Consider the following 22,208-nt stretch of genomic DNA (forward strand, 5'->3'; position numbering starts at 1 on the left):
GGAGAAAATATAGACGGCACATTAAACAATGCAAACAGAATCTCATCCTCATTCAAACCTACACGTGTCCTCAAGAAACTAAATCCCACCATCCAAGGTGCAAGTTTTGATATGAAAAACAAGAGGATGAAAATTTAGCTTATTGTCTGCAATAAAAAGAGGTGAACGTGCCATTCGAAAGGCAAGGCAAGGAATTTTGAATCTCATTGCGGAAGACCTTTATATGGGACCATGCACAGTGATGGCTAAGAATATACACCAATGGTGACAGATTGACGCTAAAGATACGGACATTGTAAAACAAGTAAAGCTCTCAGTGTTGAATCTGGAAACAACAAATACCTTATTGAAAGCATGGTTTCTCTGGAGGTCCCTCTTCTTGAGTTATTCTGAGCTACTTAAAAGATATAACAATCCCTCTTTATAGAAAAGCATTCATGCTCACTCACTTAAATTCTCAGCTATACTGGAAGCCCAATTCACAAGCACAGGATATTCAGAAAGAGTCTGAAAAGGTGGATCCTCTTGAGACCTTAGAACACATTTTATTGGATTGAAAAATTTGGTCTGGTCTGGGAGAAAGGTATTTGCCCTCCAACTGAACCATCTCAAAAAATCTTTTAGTTCTCCTTGTAGATGAAGATTGGAAAACCACCTTAGCAGTTGCTAAAATTTAGCTGCAGCGATTGCCTATAAGACAGTTGGATTTTGATCCGCTTGAAACCTTTGAGTCAGAGAGCAGTTAAGATAAGAAGACTAAAGGGATAAGAAGTTTGCTGCTTCTGCTGTCCGCCACTCACAGCAGACAGATTGATTTAGCGATATGAAATCGGACCAGAGGCGAGTGTCAGAGGGAGCCCAAGCTATGTCCTAGGCCAGGCTTGGCTCCCCCCCTCCCCCCAGTCCAACTCATCAAAAATATGTCATAGCATATCCTGGTTACAAATATGATTTGCTCACAAAATTTTTTACTAGCACGTGATGACTGCCTCTTCCCTGATCTCTTGGAGGTAGTACTTCTTTGCCAGAGGTGAGCAAACTACCCTGCTTGATTGCATCCAGATTACCCTCCTATGGAAGAGTCCGGCCGCTCCCTAGGGGAGGGTTTTAAGGAAAAGGATTTACCGGGCACCTTCTACTATGGTATTACCGCTGTTTTTAATGAAATTTAGTATATTTTAACGATGGAGCTTCTATGGGTTGCTGTTGTTGTTTTAATGTAAATAGGTTTGTTCCGAATCCGTTTTGTATTAGTTTTATTACACATCACCGGATTCTGGGAAAGGGCGGTATAAAAATCTAAATAATAAATAAAATAAATTAAACATTTTTTTGGAAAACCCAAAACATGAAGGACATGTTGCTGGTCCTCATGCTTAATTTTGGAAAACATTTATAGTGGCTGCCTTCCCCAAGAGCAAATCCTTACATCTCATCATAGTTCTCAGAAGAACAGTGGAATATTTGCTTCCCAACTCTGCAGGGGCTTAGCTTGGGAATCCCCTGATACTTTTCAATGGAGCAAACCACCAACAGGATAATGGATATTGCACCAGCAGCATACACAGTGCTTTGCAGAGTAACGCAGGCGAACGAAAGGTCCCTGCCCCCAAGAGTTTGCAGTCAACATTTAATATACTGGGAGGAGAAAGTGAAGTGAACATGGGCAAAAGAGGGAGACGTTGAGTGCTAAACGCGGCACTGTAAAGGTGAAGTTGAAGGAGTAAAAAAAAAAAACTTCGATGATGACTTTAACACTTTGGGCATGGTCCACGAACAAGTTCTCCTGCACAATCTCCAGGGGAAATGAGTAGATGCTACGGAAGAGCCCAAAGCTTCCCTTTATTTGCCTGGGATCCTCACAGAAGGGTCCCTCAGTGAACTGTGCCATGTGTCTCTGGGTATGCTCTGCCCAGCATGAGGACTCCAAAACCGTATTCTGATGCCTTTTACCTGTCTGTGAAGCGGATCTAGGCACCAATCTCGTGGAGGGAGCGATGCTGCATTTGGCTTGAGCCAACAGGGATCTTTCAAAAACATCTGTGACAGGAAGCAGGGATGTTTTAAGCTCATTTGCTACCTGGGAACCAACTCAGAGACAACAGACAAAACATGCAACCCCTTCCAGGCGGTCTTCCTTGCTGAACAGGCTGGGAGGGGGGGTGGGTCTTCAATGTCACATGCAGAAGGTTACGTGTGTACGCCAAATGGAAAAAAAACCCAGATAAGGTCCATGCAAAGCAAACGGAAAAGCAAAAAAACAATGGTTCTCGAGGGGAAATATTTATTGTCGATAAAACCCCATGCATTTTGCATGAGATTCATCGGAGGATGAAACTTCAGAGACTGTATGCAATGTTATCTTTCCCTTCTAAAAAGCCATAGGGTAGAATCTAAAAGCCAGTGTGGTGTAATGGTTAAGAGCAGCTGGACTCTAATCGCGAGATACGGGTTTGATTCTCTGTTCCTTCATTTGAGCGGCGGACTCTTATAAGGGGAACCAGATGTGTTTCCACACTCCTACATTCCTGCTGGGTGACCTTGGGCCAGTCATGGTCTCAACTGGAACTCTCAGCCCGCCTGGGCTGGCAAAGGCCCCACGGAGAGAAAGGGGAGAAAGGGAGTTTGTAAACCACCGTGAGTCTCCTTACAGGAGAGAAAGCTGGGATATAAATCCAATCTCTTCTGTCAGAGAACACTGCATACAGCTCATGTGAAATGCATAGAAGAAGAAGAAGAAGAAGAAGAAGAAGAAGAAGAAGAAGAAGAAGAAGAAGAAGAAGAAGAAGAAGAAGAAGAAAAAGAAGAAGAAAAAGAAAAAGAAGAAGAAAAAGAAGAAGAAAAAGAAGAAGAAGAGGAGGAGGAGGAGGAGGAGGAGGAGGAGGAGGAGGAGTAGTTTGGATTTATATTCCCCCCTTTCTCTCCTGCTGGAAACTCAAAGGGGCTTACAATCTCCTTGCCCTTCCCCCCTCACAACAAACACCCTGTGAGGTAGGTGGGGCTGAGAGAGATTCGAGAAGCTGTGACTAGCCCAAGGTCACCCAGCTGGCGTGTGTGTGGGGAGTGTACAGGCTAATCTGAATTCCCCAGAGAAGCCTCCACAGCTCATGCGGCAGAGCTGGGAATCAAACCCGGTTCCTCCAGATTAGATACACGAGCTCTTAACCTCCTACGCCACTGCTGCTCCTGCTACAGGGGTGTATAGACAATAAATATTTTCCCTCAAACTCCACTGTGGTTTTTTGTTTGCTTTTCCTTTGTTATACCCAAATGAGCAAACTGAAAATCAGGATGGCTCTTGCAAAGAAGCACCACGTTTACTACCCTGATTTCCCTCATAAAGGGGCAGTTAAAATGTGTGACAGGGTAATTAGTCAGCATCATGACTCATACGATGGAATCGTGTTCTTAAAGAAACAAGGCCTGGCTACAGAATCATTCAGAAAGGAAAAGATCAAATGGTCACCAGTAAGGGCACGGTTACGTCAGCATGCTACGAAGGACACCGGTTGAAGCAGGAAAGTGACATGCAAGATGTCACAAGCAAAACGAGTCACAGTTGGAAAAGGAGAGGAAAAGATAAATGAACCGTAGAAAGGTCCACAGTCATACAAATGGACGGTGCCAAGTTCCCTCTCTGCCCCCATTTCATGGGTCATTTTCCCAAGTGATGGCATAGAACAGTGATGGCGAACCTTTTCGAGACCGAGTGCCCAAATTGCAACCCAAAACCCACTTATTTATCGCAAAGTGCCAACACAGCAATTTAACCTGAATACTGAGGTTTTAGTTTAGAAAAAAAGGTTGGCTCCAAGGCGTGCGTTACTCAGGAGTAAGCTTGGTGGTAATCCCGGTGAAGCTTTGCTTTGAAACAGCAGGTACCGCAACTCTTTCCAACGGGTGAATCACTTCACCCTGTGGGAGGGTTTTACTCAGACAAGCCCCATTGCCAGGACCGAAGCTTTACTCCCAGGTGCAAAAGAAGGATTATGCTTTTAGTTCTTTGCATGAAAATCAGTGTGAGGTTTAACAGCGATTAACAGGATTACCTACACTGCTTCCCCAAAACTAGGTCTTAGGTTTAATGCTAATAATCAAGCCCAGCGGCCCAGGCCAGTCTAGATGGGGGGGACGGCCTCTGTTTGCGCGTGCCCACAGAGAGGGCTCTGAGTGCCACCCCTGGCACTCGTGCCATAGGTTCGCCACCACTGGCATAGAAAGTGGAATCCGATTTGTCAACGGAGCTTATTCTGTAGGCAATGCTAAATAAGTAGGGAAGTGAGAAATGTGCCCCTCGGCTGCCATCTGATTTTCTTTACATCCTTGATACTGTTTTTGAAATTTTAAATGTTTTATATTGGGTAGGAAGGTTTGTGATAATTCTTCACTGACTTCACTGCGGCGCTTGAGAACGGGGCGGTTCGGTTCACGTCGTGCGGTTTTGCCAACCTGCTGAATGGAACTTGGCAGACAAAGATGAAGTATGTGAAGGAGGTAAAGAAATGATGATAGAATGTTTTTTTCCAGAAAAAGGAGGCAAAGAAATGATGATAGAATGTTTTTTCCAGAAAAAAAGGAGGGCAAAGAAATGATGATAGAATGTTTTTCCAGAAAAAGGAGGCAAAAGAAAATGATGATAGGAATGTTTTTCCAGAAAAAGGAGGCAAAAAGAAATGATGATAGAATGTTTTTTTTCTAAGAAAAAAAAGGAGGGCAAAGAAATGATGATAGAATGTTTTTTCTAGAAAAAAGGAGGCAAAGAAATGATGATAGAATGTTTTTTCCAGAAAAAAGGAGGGCAAAGAAATGATGATAGGAATGTTTTTTCCAGAAAAAAAGGAGAGGCAAAGAAATGATGATAGAATGTTTTCCAGAAGAAAAGGAGGCAAAGAAATGATGATAGAATGTTTTTTTCCAGAAAAAGGAGGCAAAGAAATGATGATAGAATGTTTTTTCCAGAAAAAGGAGGCAAAGAAATGATAATAGAATGTTTTTCCAGAAAAAGGAGGCGAAGAAATGATGATAGAATGTGCTTTCCAGGAAAAAGGAGGCAAGTAAAGAAATGATGATAGAATGTTTTTTTCCAGAAAAAGGAGGGAAAGAAATCAAGATAGAATGTTTTTTCCAGAAAAAGGAGGAAAAGAAATGATGATAGAATGTTTTTTCCAGAAAAAGGAGGCAAAAGAAATGATGATAGAGATGTTTTTCCAGAAAAAAAGGAGGCGAAAAGAAATGATGATAGAATGTGTTTTCCAGAAAAAGGAGGCAAAGAAATGATGATAGAATGTTTTTCCAGAAAAAGGAGGCAAAGAAATGATGATAGAATGTTTTTTTCCAGAAAAAGGAGGCAAAGAAATGATGATAGAATGTTTTTTTTCGAAAAAGGGGGCGAAGAAATGAGGATAGAATGTTTTTTCCAGAAAAAGGAGGCAAAGAAATGATGATAGAATGTTTTTTCCAGAAAAAGGAGGCAAAGAAATGATGATAGAATGTTTTTTCCAGAAAAAGGAGGCAAAGAAATGATGATAGAATGTTTTTTCCAGAAAAAGGAGGCAAAGAAATGATGATAGAATGTTTTTTCCAGAAAAAGGAGGCAAAGAAATGATGATAGAATGTTTTTTTCCAGAAAAAGGAGGCAAAGAAATGATGATAGAATGCTTTTTCAAGAAAAATAGAAAAGGATTTTATATGCTGACTCAGAAATGCTTGCAGGCAGGCTCTCTAGTATGCAGTATGCTGGTGAAGATGATGAACAGATACGCATTCCCACCAATGACACCAACAGACTGTTGCACAAGAACTCCATGCATTGAGTCAGAACAGGTACCTTCAAAACCCAGAGGAGTCGGATCACTTTTTATTTCGTGCCTCTTGACTTTAACGGCAGGAAGAAGGCGACCTGTGCGAAGTTGGCAGACAATGAAAAGATTGGAAATACCATTAGTGGTTGCCCATGTGCTCGCTCGGAGTGGAACGGAACGGGATTTGCGGCACATGAAACTGACGAGATTTATTTAGCATGCAAAACCATCGGCGAAACAATCAAGTTGAGGCAGGTGGGGGGGGAGCACGTTGTACTTTATCACCTAGAAACGATTTCTGCCTTGCCCTTTTTGGATTAGCTGCAATTCTAAGAGAAAGCAGGACCAACACTGGAAATCAAACTGCACAATGAAATGAGCTTCATGTACCTTCCCATCATCTTGACGAGAACTTACTAGACAAACGTTACGTTTTCCCATCATGCTTTGTTAGCCGGCTAGAATTACATAATATCGATTTTTGAACCGGAAATCCAACCACAAGTCACCAAAAACAGCATCTAATTTGCTACAAATAAGCCAAATGGCATCCCGTGGTAAATGACCAGAGCGCAGGTATGGTTACCAACCACCAGGTGGGTCTTAGAGTCACCCTGGAATGGCATAGGCACTCCTGAGATCAGTTCTCGTGTAAAAAAACGAGTTTCCACGATTTCTGTCTTGTTCAGCACCACAGCCAATCTCCGTGAATTTCCCATGCTAGAATTGGCAACTCTCAGGATAGGATATCGCCCCTTCCTCCCTATATTTAATTGTACTGGGAGTTCCCACTGCTGCAGAACAGCTCAAAAACTTTTCAATACAGGCAACATTATCCCATTAAGTAAGGTCTTTTACAGCCTCACCACAAAGGAGTAGGGGAAATCTTGCTGCTGAAGAAGTGGAAGAAGAAGAGTTTGGATTTATATCCCCCCTTTCTCTCCTGTAAGGAGACTCAAAGGGGCTTACAATCTCCTTGCCCTCCCCCCTCCACAACAAACACCCGGTGAGGTGGGTGGGGTTGAGAGAGCTCCAAAGAACAGTGACTAGCCCAAGGTCACCCAGCTGGCATGTGTTGGAGTGCACAAGCTAGTCTGGTTCACTAGATAAGCCTCCACAGCTCAGGCGGCAGAGCGGGGAATCAAACCTGGTTCTTCAGATTAGAGGGCATCTGCTTTTAACCACTACACCACGCTGGCTGAAGCAGCACATGCCCACGCTGGTGGATTTGCCCTCCCCAGGGTACTTACAGTAACAGAGGGGAAGAAATGCCAGTGAGCGGAGCTCACTGCATTGGTGCAGCAGAGGTGTGTGTGGGGGGGGTCCCAGGGGTGCAGCCAATGTTAATTGGTTTCCACCCCAGGTTTGTGACAGTTACACTGACTTTTTGGGTGGTGTAAGTTTATTAAGCCCAATGGAGGGCTCTCCAGAAGTGGCGGAGTATTTTCTTTGCAGTTTGCCTCCCCATGCTGCTGGAAAGCAGTGGCGTAGCAATAACGGGACAGCGGGGCAACCCCACAACCCTCCCCACCACCCAGGCCCCCGCAGCCAGAGCAGGCTGTTTTTTCAGCTGGCTGCTCTTTGCATTTTGCCCCAGGTGCCATACCCCCCACGCCCATGCCGGAAAGCCTTCTTGAAGGCAGTGGAATGGTGCCGTGCTCCACCATGGGACTCTGGGTGGGGCAGCCCAGGCTCTATTTCTTCCTGAGGGACCCCAGTCCACACCAGGTCAAGCTGGGTCCATCTCAGCCTCTAGCTGTCGCATTTCCCTATAACTGTCATAGTGTAAAACCCTTCTCTATTATCACAAGACATCCAAACAAGTTGGCATGTTCCTTTAGGATCCTCCATTTTCAGCATCACGAAGAAATGTGGCTCACAATCCAAAATAAACATTATGCACCAAGGTAGTCCAAACTTTGCAAGTTATACCGATCGCACAAGCTAGTCAAATGTCTACATTTTCTTGGTGGGGTTGCCCGTTCTGGGATGGGAAATCCCTAGAGATTTGGGGTTGGAGCTCAAAGAGGGCACGGACCTCCGGGGGGTACCGTGCCATAGAGTCCAAGCGCCCTCCAAGTGCCTGTTTTGTCTAAAGGAACTGATCCTTGACATCGTGATCTGGGGTGCCTCCTGGAGTTTGGCCGCCCACTTGCAAAGATTGTATCAAACACTGCTTTTCATGAGCAAAATATTTTAGTGTCTTTTGGGTGATCTGATTGCCTCCATCACACCCCGGTGGGTCAGGCCAGTCTCTTATCGCAAAGGGAGATCCAAGGCTAAGAGGAACGGTGCAGCCCCAGGCTATCCAGAATGATTATATTGGGATATGAACACCCGGAGGAGCTTGGAAAAACCCCTGGATAATTTTTCAATTGTGGTGCACTCCACCGCTTGCAATGTTAGGTGGACACTGAAGGTCTCATAGCTAACCCTGCCTCTAGAGCAGACCTGGGCATTATACGGCCCGCGGGCCACATCCGGCCCACCGGATGACCCTGACTGGCCCCCCTGCCTTGCTGTGGAGCAAGGCGCCTTTTTTTTGAAAGCCCGCCATGAAGCCGGTTGCGCCTTGGCTGCCGGGCTATAAAGGCTCAGCGTGCACGCTTTCAAAAGCGCCTGCCTTTTGGCCCAGCCCTCCACCAATATTTTCCTGTTTCTTTATGCGGCCCCATGGAAAAAAATAATTGTGCCCGATTCCATAGCTCTAAGAGATCCAGGGGTAGGGATTCTTCCAGATACCTCAGATGTTCGGGAATTACAGAGATTCCCATCAGTTTCTACCAGCATGGGCTACAATTGGCCATGCTGACAGAGGCATTGATAAGGAATTGTAGGATTCCTGAATTTATCTGAGAGCCAGAGTCTCCTACCCCTGCTCTAGAGCAAACCACAGAAACAGACAGCAAAATTTTAATTCCCACACCAGCTGTATTGGTGCCAGTATAGAAAGGAACATAAGAACATAAGAAAGAGCCTCCTGGATCAGACCAGAGTCCATCTAGTCCAGCTCTCTGCTACTCGCAGTGGCCCACCAGGTGCCTTTGGGAGCTCACAGGCAGGATGGGAAAGCAATGGCTTCTGCTGCTGCTGCTGCTCCCAAACACCTGGTCTGCTAAGGCATTTGCAACCGCAGATCAAGGAGGATTAATATTGGTAGCCATACATCGACTTCTCCTCCATAAATCTGTCCAAGCCCCTTTTAAAGCTATCCAGGTTGGAACAAGGAAGGAAAGGAGCTAAGGGGCAGGGGGCAGCGGGGTTAGTGTGACTGTACCTTTGGTTAGAGCAGATGTGTTAGTTGTGGAGCTGATGGAGGAACCTAGGGAAAAGCGGTGGGTGACATCCCTTTCTTTAGATTCTGGATCTGGGAGAACAGACAGGGTGCAGGTTAGGGAAGGGTTAAAGGCAAGCAAGCAAAGAAAGGAACACAGGAAGGAAAACAGAAATTCAGAAAGTGCTTTTTGAAAAACAACAGCTAGTTCCGATTGAAAGCTGCAGTCAAATGATTACTGCTCAGGACCTGCTGACATGAGTAGGTGCGCACGTTGATTGACAAGCTAGTTCAGGGGCTGCTGTACTGAAACGAACCTGGGTTACATGGGATTGCAGAGAGGATTCACCACACAATGGCCAATTACACACTGGCGCCCTGGAATGCGGTGGGACAGGAAGCACATCAGGGCAAGATTTCTTGTTCCAGTGCACTTCCTCTGGCCATGCATTTTCTCGCTTTTCCCAGGGAAAGCAAGAGCACTTTTGGGGCTACTTTTCACCCCAAAACAGGGTGAGGCCGGAGACTGCTGGCAGTGGGTCATCGGCCATTAGGTGCATACTCATGATATGAGTATATATGGGTAATATGCGGACAACGAGGGTGTCTATTAGCCTCACACTGGAATGCTGTTGTACAACTACCCCGGCCTATAAGTGTGAAGCGTCTACGCCATGTTACTATGTGACCCCTTGAGTACACAAAATATGCAGGCTATAGATTTCGTCCATGCAATCAGGAGCGCCGCTCTTTCAGGCCACTTTGCAACTTTTAACTGCAATGGGACCATGATATCGTTTGCTTGTGAAAGTTGTCTCATCATGTCCCCATGCCAGGAGAAACTCCCCCCCCCTTTAAGAAGAAGAAGAAGAAGAAGAAGAAGAGTTTGGATTTATATCCCCCCTTTCTCTCCTGCAGGAGACTCAAAGGGGCTTACAACCTCCTTGCCCTTCCCCCCTCAAAACAAACACCCTGTGAGGTAGGTGGGGCTGAGAGAGCTCCGAGAAGCTGTGACTAGCCCAAGGTCACCCAGCTGGCATGTGTGGGAGTGTACAGGCTAATCTGAATTCCCCAGATAAGCCTCCACATCTCAGGTGGCAGAGCGGGGAATCAAACCCGGTTCCTCCAGATTAGATACATGAGCTCCTAACCTCCTACGCCACTGCTGCTCCTTTTGAAAAACTGCTGCTCCTTTTTGAAAATACACGAGCTCTTAACCTCCTACGCCACTGCTGCTCCTTTAATATCTTAAGCTGTTGTTAAAAGCCAATAAAACTGGCCGCCCATTGGTTCAAAGCACCCCTTTGCATGTATACCAAAAATGGACCACTGAAAAAATAGACTGGTGGAATCTAGATGTTTACACCAGACGAAGACACTGTCATGATAGGTGGCCGCGCTTGAAGAGGAGAGACAGATGGCACCGTGGAATGAAGACAGGACGTGGGAGATGCATGGCTGGCGATCAGGTTTACCTTTGGGTGGAGCTCTGCGGTTCGAAAGCCCTTGCAATGTAAACCGCTTTCTAGCAAGAGCTGAGCGCTCAAAGTTAAGGCTGGCGGAAGAATCGGCTAGGAGAGAGAGGTAGAGAAACGTAAAGCAAGAGGGGTTGGACTTTGCGACTGATGGAGAAAGCAACGGTTAGAGAGCTCGCGAAAGGACAGGACACAGCTGGGACGGGGACCAGGGCAGGCCAGGGCTGTGTTAATGCAGAAGGTGACAAGTTAGGAAGGTGAACTGGGAACTCGAACTATCCGGGTCAAACCAATCCCTCACATGCAAAGGGGATGCATTTGACTAGTTCGCTTTCAGTCGAGAGCAGGAATAGAATGGGGGTGAGAGATATCATATTGCAAGTTGGAAAGGCCAGCAGCGAGAGAATTCAAAACAAACTTAAGATTGAGTCGTGTCTCTTCCTGCAAACCACAGCAACATCTGCTTTTGAGATTACAGAGGCTGGAGCATGGGCGTACTGCCCAGGGGGATATATGGGGTCAAATGTCCCTGGGCTGCAGCTATTTAGTCATGCGGGGAGCAGAAAACGCCCCCACACCCGTCCTCCTTCCCTCTGGGTCCATACACTGACTTCAAGACCTGGTGGAAAAAAACGTTTGGTCATGGTGGGGGAGGGTGACTGTCCATGGGGAGGAAAGGGGCAGTGGCAGAAAATTCATATTTTGCACCAGGCTACATTTTCCCTAGATCAGGGATCTTCAAACTATGGCCCTCCAGATGTTCATAGACTACAATTCCCATGAGCCCTACCACTTGGCCATGCTGGTAGGGGCTGATGGGAATTGTAGTCCATGAACATCTGGAGGACCATAGTTTGAAGACCCCTGCCCTAGATATACTTCTGAGCTGGAGCTCAGTGGTGGTCACTGGAAAAGAAAATGATTGAGCGTAAGTTGAGATGCAGGAGCTGGTCTTAAGTAGGACCTTGAGTAGGATGAAGGATTGCTGAATCTGCAATCCTTCATCCTGTTCTGTAATGGGAGCTACTTCTAAGTAATGCAAAATGTTCCAACATATTAGCTCCTCTCCTCATGCCCCCACACTAATATCTCAGGAAGGCTGCTTGAACTACCCCAGGTCTTTGATTTTCCTGAGGAGGTTTTCTCTCACATTCACTTCATGAGATTTCAAGGTAGGGCTGCCAACTCCAGGTTGGGAAATTCCTGGATATTTGGGGGTGGAGCCTGGGGAGGGTGGAGTTTGGGTGGGGAGGGACCTCAGATGTGATGCATACAGTCCCCCCCCCACAAGGCAGCCATTTTCCCCAGGGGAATTTATCTGGAGATCAGCTGTAATTCTATAGATCCCGGGCCCCACCTGGAGGTTGGCAATTCTACCACAGGAGGCAGCTTTAACTGGTGGGAACTATTTCACAAAGTACCTCTTGGAGACCCTTGGCCATGGTTGTAATGAAGTGTTTTAAGATTATCGGCACTGTTCACTGCAAAGACCTCTCTTTCCCATGCAGCATTACCCCACTTAAACAAAGCCTTCATCCATCTCACATCCCTCAATGCTGATTGCTGAATCTGCAATCCTTTTATAGATTCTCCCCCGCCTCCAGTTTGATTCTTTTACGAATGTAATTAAATGTTAAAACTGAAAGCACCCCAGCTGAAATTGGCATTTTAAAAAGCCCAACGGGAGCACTGAAGAAAAAGAAGAAGAAGAGTTTGGATTTATATCCCCCCTTTCTCTCCCGTAAGGAGACTCAAAAGGGTTTACAATCTCATCTCCTCTCCTCCACAATAAACACCCTGTGAGGTAGGTGGGGCTGAGAGAGCTTTGAAGAACTGTGACTAGCCCAAGGTCACCCAGCTGGCGTGTGTGGGAGTGCACAGGCTAATCTGAATTCTCCAGATAAGCCTCCACAGCTCAGATGACAGAGCGGGGAATCAAACCCTAGATTAGAGTCTGCTCTTAACCACTACGCCACTGCTGCTATGCCACTGCTGCTGTTATGGTTAAGAAAGCCCAGCAAAGACTGTACTATCTGAGACTTTTAAGGAAGCAGCAACTGGATGGAAAACTCCTGGTGTCCTTTTACGGCTGTGCTATAGAGAGTGTCCTAACCTACTGCATCTGTGTATGGTTCTCCAGTTGCACAGTGGCGAATAGGAAGGCGCTCCAAAGGGTGATCACCACTGCACAAAGGATTATCGGCTGCCCTCTCCCCTCCTTGGAAGAAATCTATAATGCCTGAAGCCTAAATAAAGCCCAAAATATTCTGAGGGACCCGTCTCATCCAGCACACTCTCTTTTTAAACTGCTACCATCTGGCAGACGATACAGGGCCCTCAGAACTAGGACAAAGAGGTTTAGAGACAGCTTCTACTCTAGAGCTGTGGCTATGCTAAACTCCGCTGCTTCATATTGATGTATTTGGGGCTGTGTAGGGATGGGTGGAGGATGATGATGTATGAGTCTGAAATTGTGTGCATCGAGGAATGCTGCTGTAAATTTCGTTGTGCGTGCACAATGACAATAAAATGCTTATGCTTATGCTTATGCTTATGGAACTTTCAATGCTGCCTCTGGTGGCGCCATTTTGGCAAGCATTTCCATGTTCCAGCTTTAAGCACTCCTTCTGGCCCTTAAGTCCTTTTAACCTTTGCACAAGGTACAGGCCAAGCAGGCCTGACTTCAGAGGTGTTCATTTGATCGTGTGCAGAGTGCGTTAATTTGCTAAAAACCTTATTTGCCCTCTTAGTACACTTCAAAACGAAGTCATTGTTGTACAAATCATTTGTTGTTTGACTTACAAGCAAAATTTGAGCTGGGCCGAATTTTCGCACGGCTCCGTTTTCGTTGCAGAAGATTCTGTTAGGGTCTAGCGAAATGTTTACAGAATAAAATCCCAAACCCATCTACTTTTGTGCATGCATTCTTGGCCCTGCTCAGGGGCGTTGCTCTTTCAGTCTGTTGCTGCTGCATAGTGAGCGGGAACAATGAGATCCCCAATGCCCCAGCAGCGCCATTAATACGCCCTGCTTTGCCACGCCACCCTGGCAGTCTAGTTGCCCACAAACATTGCACCTCAACACTTTTGCTCCCACCCAACTCCAGTTGTGTATTGCTTTGCATGATCAATTATGGAGAATTTGGATGGACATACTTTGTAAGGGGTATGCTCATTCAGATACATGGTTTTCAGTCAGCTGTGGCTCGAGCTGAAAGTGCCCCCCATTTCCATTCTCCTCCAGCTCATCAATGAAGTGCAGCAGGATTGGAATGACAGAGATGCCCCTTTGGGGAAAGTCTCAGACCTTTTGGAGAACTAGCTGGAGCAAACACATTCATGAGATCCTCTGTCCCTGTTGTGATTCAGCACTATGCTCGTTTGAGATTTCCCAGAGGGTTAACCTGAAGGAAAAATTTAGACCGCCACCAGGTGGTGTACAAGAAGCACAGTAGTCGCACAAGCTGTGGGAAGTGTGTAATTACTGCAGGAAGCCACATGGAGGCAATTGACTCCTCGCTCACCATTCTGAATTTCTGGAGTATGCTGCTCAGATGACTCTGCAAGCCTCGATTGCATGGAACTGCCAGATTTCCAACCGCATGCTGTATAAGAAGTCTTATAGCAATTGCACTCGCGTTCAGCAAACCTCCCATCAGCAGAATATTTTGGCTTTTAAGCTAAAGGAAAATACTGATGTCTATTCCGCTGAGGAATTATTGGAGGATTTACACAATTGCTGGCCCGTCTTGTGCTCACTCTGCACATAAATACTCTTTTCAACATCAGTGGCTGCCCAGAGGAGAAAGCCACCATGTATATGGGCAGTCTATAGAGTTCACTGTACTGGCTGCTCACTAGCATCTCCAGATCAAAAGGATCTCCCACAGACAAACTGAGGAAGTATCTTTTTAAGGCTTTGTCGAGCCAGGGCCAGATGGTGGAGACAGATATGGTGCTGAAGGAATAATTGGTCTGACTAAAAATTAAGCAGCTTCTTATTCTCATAGTAGCCCATCCATGCATTGTGAAACCCTAATGGCTTATTCCCAGCAGCCAAACTTCTCACTGACTAGTGAGACCCCACAGCTGAGTGGGACAGCACATATCTTGCATATAGGAAGTCTCACTCACCACCAACATTTTAGGCAGAAGAGAAAAGTCAACAGGGCTGCCGATGATGGAGTACAGAAGTGTCCCTTGTGGTGTTACACCTTTGATAACCCATTCATGCACACAAGTCATTTCTGGATACGGCAGTCACCAAATGAGGAAATACATGTGTGTACGAACCCCACACATTGAGCGATCAAGCGATAATAGACCAGTGGCGCAATCCTAATTGAATTTACACCCTTCTAGGCCCACCATCATCAATGAACTTAGACAGGTGGTAACTCTGGTTAGGACAGCACCAAAAGTGACATTCAGGTATGTGGAAACCAGTCGTAGTGCCTGTGGAGAGTGGCATTTTCCGTAGCAGCCACAACAAAGACCAGTTTTCATGAAGAAGCCATTTCTAACAAACTTCATATTATGTGTTGACTTCTCCGAGGCAGAGAAGAGCTTGCCATTTCTGGGTGCTTGATCATTATTTTATTCATTTATTTATTCCATTTATATATCACCCTCCCCTCAGGGGCTCAGTGCAATTTACATCAATAAATACATTAAAACATTAACCCGCTACCAACCTGCTGACACATTTCACCCTCACAAAGTTAAAACATATTTTGTTGATGGCGTCAGAATTTTTCATTTCCCCCCTTCTCTCTCTTCCCTGCGCCCACGGGAGGCCAGATATTATTTATAGCGAATATCCGATGTTATCCCGGCTGGCCGAATGCCTGGAGGAACAGGTCCGTTTTGCAGGCCCCGCGGAAACTCTGTATGTCCTGCAGGGCCCTGATCTCACCTGGGAGCCTGTTCCACCAAGTAGGCCAGGGCTGTAAAAGCCCTGGCCCTTGTTGAGGCCAGCTGGATTACCCTTTGAGACCCTTTGAGATCAAGATCTTTGAAGGTTGCTACCCCCTCTGGCCCCTGCCTGGTGGAACACTCTCCCTCCAGCTGTGTGGGCCCTGCGGGATCTCAATGAGTTCTGTAGGGCCTGCAATACCGAGCTGTTCCGCCAGGCCTTTGGGGAGGCTGGCCGCTGATGTCCCCCCTTTTAACATCTGTGGATCCTGCTGTCCCTCCCCCCTTTTAGGGGATTAGTTAGTAGGTCGCCATCTGCTGCACATTTGTTGTACTTCGGTACCAATACGCTGCTTTTAATGGGGTTTTAATGGTTTTAATGTGTATAGAGCCATTTCGTTATGATTTATTTAATTATTTGAGATTTATTGATTTTATTCTGTGCTCTATTCATATATCCATGTTCACTGCCCTGAGCTCTCCGGGGGAGGGCGGTATATAAATATAATCAATCAATCAATCAATCAATCAATCAATCAATCAATCAATACATACATACATACATACATACATACATACATACATACATACATACATACATACGTACATAAATTGCAGACGTGGGGAAGAGAAAGCCCACAAATGCTTATCAGGGAAGAGAAAAACAATGTGCTTGACTCCCCAGCATCTCCTCCATCTTCTCCCAGGGTTAACCCTTTGGTGCTGCCCCCAAAACCTACCTCTTTTCTGTCTGGCATGGGGGCTGCTGTTCCTGTCCCTCTTGTTGGACATCTCCAGGCCGGAGAGGTCGGATCTATTTTCACACATGCTGACCGACTTTCTGCCATACCTTTAGAGACAAAAGAAACGCAACAAGTGTTAGGCGGCCACTAATGGACAGGAATTTTGTTTGCAGCAGGGATTCCTCGGGACAATTAAATCTTTCTGAAGGAATTAACTTTTGACCACAAAGATGTTCAAGAGAAGGGCGATTGCCTACAGGACATATAAGAAGACTCCCTCCAAACTTTGTTAGCATGGCTACTCCTAGTCTGCAAGGGATAGCAGAATGGAATGCAAGGATTATTGGGGTCAGGTCCCCATTTGGTCACCTATCACCTCTTCTACAGCCTGCGCATCTGCCCAGTGGTGGCAGTGACTAGAGCGAGCAAAATAGACTCCCAAGGAATGATAGACCACATAGACAAACACTTAAGAAACCTGGTGTTTGTCTTTCTCACAGTGCATGAGGAAACCCATCACATGATTGCTCTACTCCAGGGGTCCCCAAACTTTTTAAACAGGGGGCCAGTTCACTGTCCCTCAGACTGTTGGAGGGCCGGACTAAAAAAAAACTATGAACAAATTCCTATGCACAAATGATTGTAAAATGTTTGATTTCACCTTTCAGCCTTTCTGTCATGGTCTATTTTTAGAACAGTGACCAAAGTATGTCAAGTACAGGGTGGGCTCCAAATATTGTTGGGGAGGCTGTGGAATACTTTCCCCTGTAAAAAAAAAAAGCAGAGCTTTCCCAATGAAGCATTCCATCTAACCCAGGATCAGGTATCTTCCTGGGTTCTTTCCTCCCTAGCAGCCAGCGAGCGATTCGCCAGCCTGGCTGATGCCAATGGGAGTGAGGCGGAACAGAAAGCCTGAGAGCAACACATGGAGTAGCTGGCTGAGGAGGGAAGGAAGCGGAGCAGGCGTTGTCACATGTAAGGTTTCCAACTCTGGGTCAGAAAATTCATGGAGATTTGGGGGTGCCATCATGTAACTGCAATCAACGGCCGTTGGGGCCGGTTCCTCCTCTCCCTCGAGCCCCCACTGCACATGAATGGAGCCATCGCCGCCATGCCTGGCGGGCTGGATAAATGCCTTCAGGGGGCCACATTTGGCCCCCGGGCCGTAGTTTGGGGACCCCTGCTCTACTCATAGGATTTTTTAAAAAAATTATCCCACTGCTGCTTGGTGGAAGATCCCCCTCTCCTGCTGGGAGACGAGCAACCCTAAAGATTGTAGGCTGATGGAGGGAAAACAGGGACACGAATAGTCCTTGGACAACGGAAGCTGAAGAACAGAGAAGTTTCAATAAAGTGACAAAAAACAGTCAGGTCTTTGGATTCTGAAGGCGCAACACTTTTCTGCCTTGTTGCTACGGGCTAAGGATGGACTTGTGATAACAACTTACATAGTTTAAGCCACCAGCTTTCTCTGTTTCCTCAACAACCCTCTGATAGACTATCTAGGGCAGGGGTAGGGAACCTGCGGCTCTCCAGATGTTCAGAAACTACAATTCCCATCAGCCCCTACCAGCATGGCCAATTGGTCCTCTCCCTTAAGCATGGCCAATTGGTCCTCTCCCTTAAGGAACTACAATTCCCAGGAATCCCTAGGGCAAGGACATAGGTAAGGGGGTGGTTCACGGGTTCAACCCCCCCCCCCTGCATTGCATATCCGAAGCTCTACCCCACATTTGTGGTTTTTTTGTATTTTAAAGTGTTTTTCTGGTTTTTGGCCTGCAGGGGGTGCAGTTTTTAGGCTAGTGGCACCAACATTTCAGGCTATTGTCAGGTGACACTCCTGATGGTACCACCCAGGTTTGGTGAAGTTTGGTTCAGGGGGTCCAAAGTTATGGACCTCTAAAGGGGGTGCCCCATCCCCCATTGTCTCCAATGGGAGCTAATAGATGGGGCTACCCTTTCGAGGGTCCATATCTATAGTCCCCCTGAATCAAACTTCACTAAACCTAGCAGGTATCATCAGGATAGTCTCCTGCTGATACCACCTAGGTTTGGTGAAGATTGGTTCAGGGGGTCCAAAGTTATGGACCCTCGAAAGGGTAGCCCCACCCCAAAGGGGGTGCCCCATTCCCCATTGTTTCCAATGGGAGCTAATAGAAGATGAAGGTCCACAACTTTGGACCCCCTGAACTAAACTTCACCAAACCTGGATGGTATCATCAGGAGAGTCTCCTAAAGATACCCTGAAAATTTGGTGCTGCTAGCTTAACAATTGCACCCCTGACAGCAGGCACCCCCCAAATGTCCCCAGATTCTTTTTTTAAAATCCACCTCTTCGGCGTGGTTTTAAAGGGAGAATCTGAGGTCCCCAGATTAAACATTGAAAGTGATGCTGTTTCAGGGTGGGGGATAAGATGGATTTAAAAGGAGAATCTGGGCTCCCTAATTTAAACACCATTGAAAGTGATGCTGTTTGGGGGTGGATTCCAGCATCACAGCAGCCGCCCTTGGGGGGGGGGGCGCAAACCTCAGATTTTGCACCGGGTTCTATTTTCCCTAGCTACACCTCTGCCTGGAGGGGAGGGAGAAGGGACTGCCGGCTACCAGCTGGGAGCCCAGCCGGTGGAGGGGCGGGGTGGGCAGGGCAGGGGAGTCTGCCGTCCCTGGCCTCATAGAGCTGCTTTTATAAGCACTGAGGTCAGGGGCGGGGCTTGGGGATGTGTGGCCATGCCCACAGGGGTGGGTGAGGGCGTGGCCTCATCCTCAAACCCCCCCATAACAAATCTACACCTATGTCACTGCCCTAGGGAAGAGAAAATGCCTGTGAAACTAGTTTAAGTCTGCGGCTAGCCTTTTGGGGTAATGTGTGTTTTTAAGGTTTTTTTTTTTTCATTTTAATGTTTTACAAAACGCCAGCTTTATAATTGAGTTCCTCCTGGCAGACCGAGGGCTCTCCTACCAACCACATTTGCAGCTTCAAAGCCCGAGGAAAAAGATTCCCACCATTTCCCAGCAGTGGTCAAACTACTCCGCCTATCAGTGTTTGCAACCTAATGTTTTCCATGGCACACCCAGCCAGTTTGCATAACATCTATACAACCTTCTGCACTTCCTCCTAACACATGTGAGTTGTAAAGATAGCGACAGCATCACTCGCCGCCCTCTTTAAGAGACTTTTTAGCTTTGACGAGAGGTGGGCCCTGCCCTGATCTACAATTTCAGGTGTCCCATCACTTCCTGGAACATTTTTGCCCTTCCTGGCTAGTTTCCAGGACTAGAACTCGGGTGGAAGAAAAATACCCTCACCAAGGGAGCATTTTTCCTCACCCATGCATGTTTTTCATTGCAGTGAAAACAAAGAAAACTTGTACCCACAGGCTAACAATGAAGACTTCAAAAAATTAGTTCTCCCACTGGAGTAGCAATTTACTTTTAAGTAACCAAAATAAATTTATAATTTTACAAACAGTAACCAAATGTTTTGGAAAATTGTTTTCATTCTCCCATTGGAGTAATATATATAAACATAGGTTAGAACGGCACGGCAAAGTAATCTCAATGTAAATATAACATAATCTAAATATAATCAATCTAAATATAAATATAAAAAAGGTGGGTGGGAGAAAATTATCCCTTTTATTAAGAAAAAATGTTTTTCATTGCAACAATTAGAGACTCCTAACGGCCAGGGTGGTGTAAAGGTTAAGAGATTCAGACTTTAATCTGGAAAATTGGGTTCGATTCCCCACTCCTCCACATGAAGCCTGCATGGTGACTTTGGGCCTGTCAAAGTTCTCTCCCAACTCTCCCAGTCCCACCTACTGCACCAAGTGCCTGTTGTGGGGTCAGAAAGAGGTTTCGACTATAAGCCACTTTGAGACTCCTTCGAGTAGAGAAAAAGGCGGTATAAAAACCAACTCTTCTTCTTCTAACCCACCTTTATTTTGAACACAAATATTTAAAAAAAGCATTGCTAGATGCTCTATGCGGGCCTCCCCTTGCGGCTGATCCGGAAACTGAAGCTGGTCCAGAATGCGGCGACCAGCCTTCTTACAGGTGGTTCGGCCAGGGATCATATCACCCCTGTGCTGCGCCGCCTACACCGGCTCCCAGTGGAATTCCGGATCGTCTTCAAGGTGTTGGTATTGACCTTTAAGGCCCTTTATGGCCTGGGGCCCTCATACCTTCGACACCGCCTTACCCCATATGTCCTGACTCGACCTCTCCATTCAGCAGAGGCGAATTTGCTGGGGGTCCCCCGCCCCTCTATGCTGTGGCTGACCTCTATTCGGGCCAGGGCTTTTATTTCCCTGGCCCTGGCCTGGCAGAATGCTCTTCCTCCAGCAGCTAGAGCCCTGCGGGACCTTGGCGAGTTCCGCAGGGCTTGCAAAACTGAGCTGTTCCACCGGGCTTTTGGAGAGGCTGGCCGCTGAGTTCCGCCCCTCTCTGATGCCCATGTACCACCTGTTTGTTTTTGGCTATTTGCCAGTCCCCTCCTGGGCTTAGGAGGGATGCCATTTATTAGGTCCGGATGCCATTTATTAATTTGAGGATGGGATGCACTGTTACTACTGTTTTAACTGGATTATAATGATGTTATTCAATTTGTTTGTATACTGTTATTTGTTGTTTTTTGTTTAATCTGTACACCGCTCTGAGCCCTTCGAGGATAGAGCGGTCTATCAAATGGAATTATTATTATTATTATTATTACTATTATTATTGTTGTTGTTGTTGTTGGTGGTGGTGGTGGTGTAATCCCACTAGTAGTCGGTGCTCTAGGAGGAATCCCAAGAAATCTTGAAAAACATCTGGAAAGCCTAAACTTGGACAGAACATCAGTCCACCTGCTGCAGAAAGTGGCACTTCTAGGAACTGCACATATTCTACGCAAATACCTCTAATATCCTAGGTCCTTGGGAAGGACTCGATATTCAGAGATGAATTCCAGACACTTGTGCGGTGTTGCTATGTGTATAATAATAGATGAACCAAAAGTTCATCGAGTGCAGTTTCCTCTTTCCCACTAGAGCCACCCAGAAGCCTCTGGGATACCTGGAGGAAATCAACAACAACAAAACCTTTATTAGGCATTAAATGGGATAAATATAAAATGGGTTTAAAATCAGCTGCATTAAAAAAAAGGACACAAAGCGAACACGAAGTGGAAATTGGTATCAGTAAGGTAATGTGTCACACATCTTAAAACACTTGCAGTAAGAAAACTGCAGTGGTTTAAAAGTCCTTATGGTGGCCATCTTTAAATTATAAGAATTATTTTGCTTAGAGCAGCAATGGTGCTTCTTAATATTGAGGGCAATAAAATAGAAAAATAAATGCAAGTAAAAAAACAAAACAAACCAAGCACCTGGCAGGGGCATATAAACAAGATTAAACAATATCGAGCAGCTTATAACGCTATGCGAAAAACAGTCCTTGAACTATAGAAACGGGCCATCAACACAGGAGCCAAAATAGGCAGAGCCCTTCAATTAGGAGCCTGTGTAAAGAAAACTGTTCTGACCTGGAACAATGTGTTTGGCAAACCCAGGAATTTCCCAGCCCGCGGCTGGCAACTTTGTGCTCTAAATGATTTGGAGGCAGAAGTATGTGGCAAAGTGACCAAGTTGGCAGATGCTGCCAAAATTATTTAGGGTAACAAAACAAAACCTCTTCAGGGCAGGGAAAAAGCTTTTCGAAAGCTTCCTGTCAAGGTGGGTGAGCTGGAAAAGACTCTGCGTACGTAAATGTAAATATAAAGTTATATATTTGAGCTTCGTTTATAATGCTGGCTCAGTTTTGAAGCAGTGGTGACTAATTGTAGTGCATTGCTCAATGTAAACATTGTGAGGGTGTGGTTCGTTTGTTTTTTTTAAAAAAAGATGTAGCTCCATGTGAAGGCACGACAGCAGCCCACATTGCTTCCGTGGGCTCCAGTCGCTGCCTGCTCAGAGGCAGGCAGATGGGACAGGAGGGAGAACAGGTTACTTTATCCCGCCTGC

The 22,208-nt window shown here is 46.1% G+C and overlaps 1 protein-coding gene across 1 annotated transcript in view; it reads right to left on the bottom strand.

Moving 5' to 3' along the window:
* LOC125438502 (guanine nucleotide exchange factor DBS-like) overlaps window positions 1–22,208 on the bottom strand; it is a 124,206-nt gene that overhangs the window by 10,788 nt on the left and 91,210 nt on the right. Inside the window, exons 15-19 of the mRNA XM_048506937.1 lie at window positions 16,204–16,313; window positions 10,551–10,646; window positions 9,079–9,168; window positions 5,828–5,899; window positions 1,954–2,040 (exon numbers count right to left, since the gene is read on the bottom strand). Coding sequence (XP_048362894.1) covers window positions 1,954–2,040; window positions 5,828–5,899; window positions 9,079–9,168; window positions 10,551–10,646; window positions 16,204–16,313 — 455 coding nt within the window. The remainder of the gene's footprint in view (window positions 1–1,953; window positions 2,041–5,827; window positions 5,900–9,078; window positions 9,169–10,550; window positions 10,647–16,203; window positions 16,314–22,208) is intronic.

The sequence above is a fragment of the Sphaerodactylus townsendi genome, linkage group LG08, assembly GCF_021028975.2.
Source record: "Sphaerodactylus townsendi isolate TG3544 linkage group LG08, MPM_Stown_v2.3, whole genome shotgun sequence".
NCBI classification, from domain to species: Eukaryota; Metazoa; Chordata; class Lepidosauria; order Squamata; family Sphaerodactylidae; genus Sphaerodactylus; species Sphaerodactylus townsendi.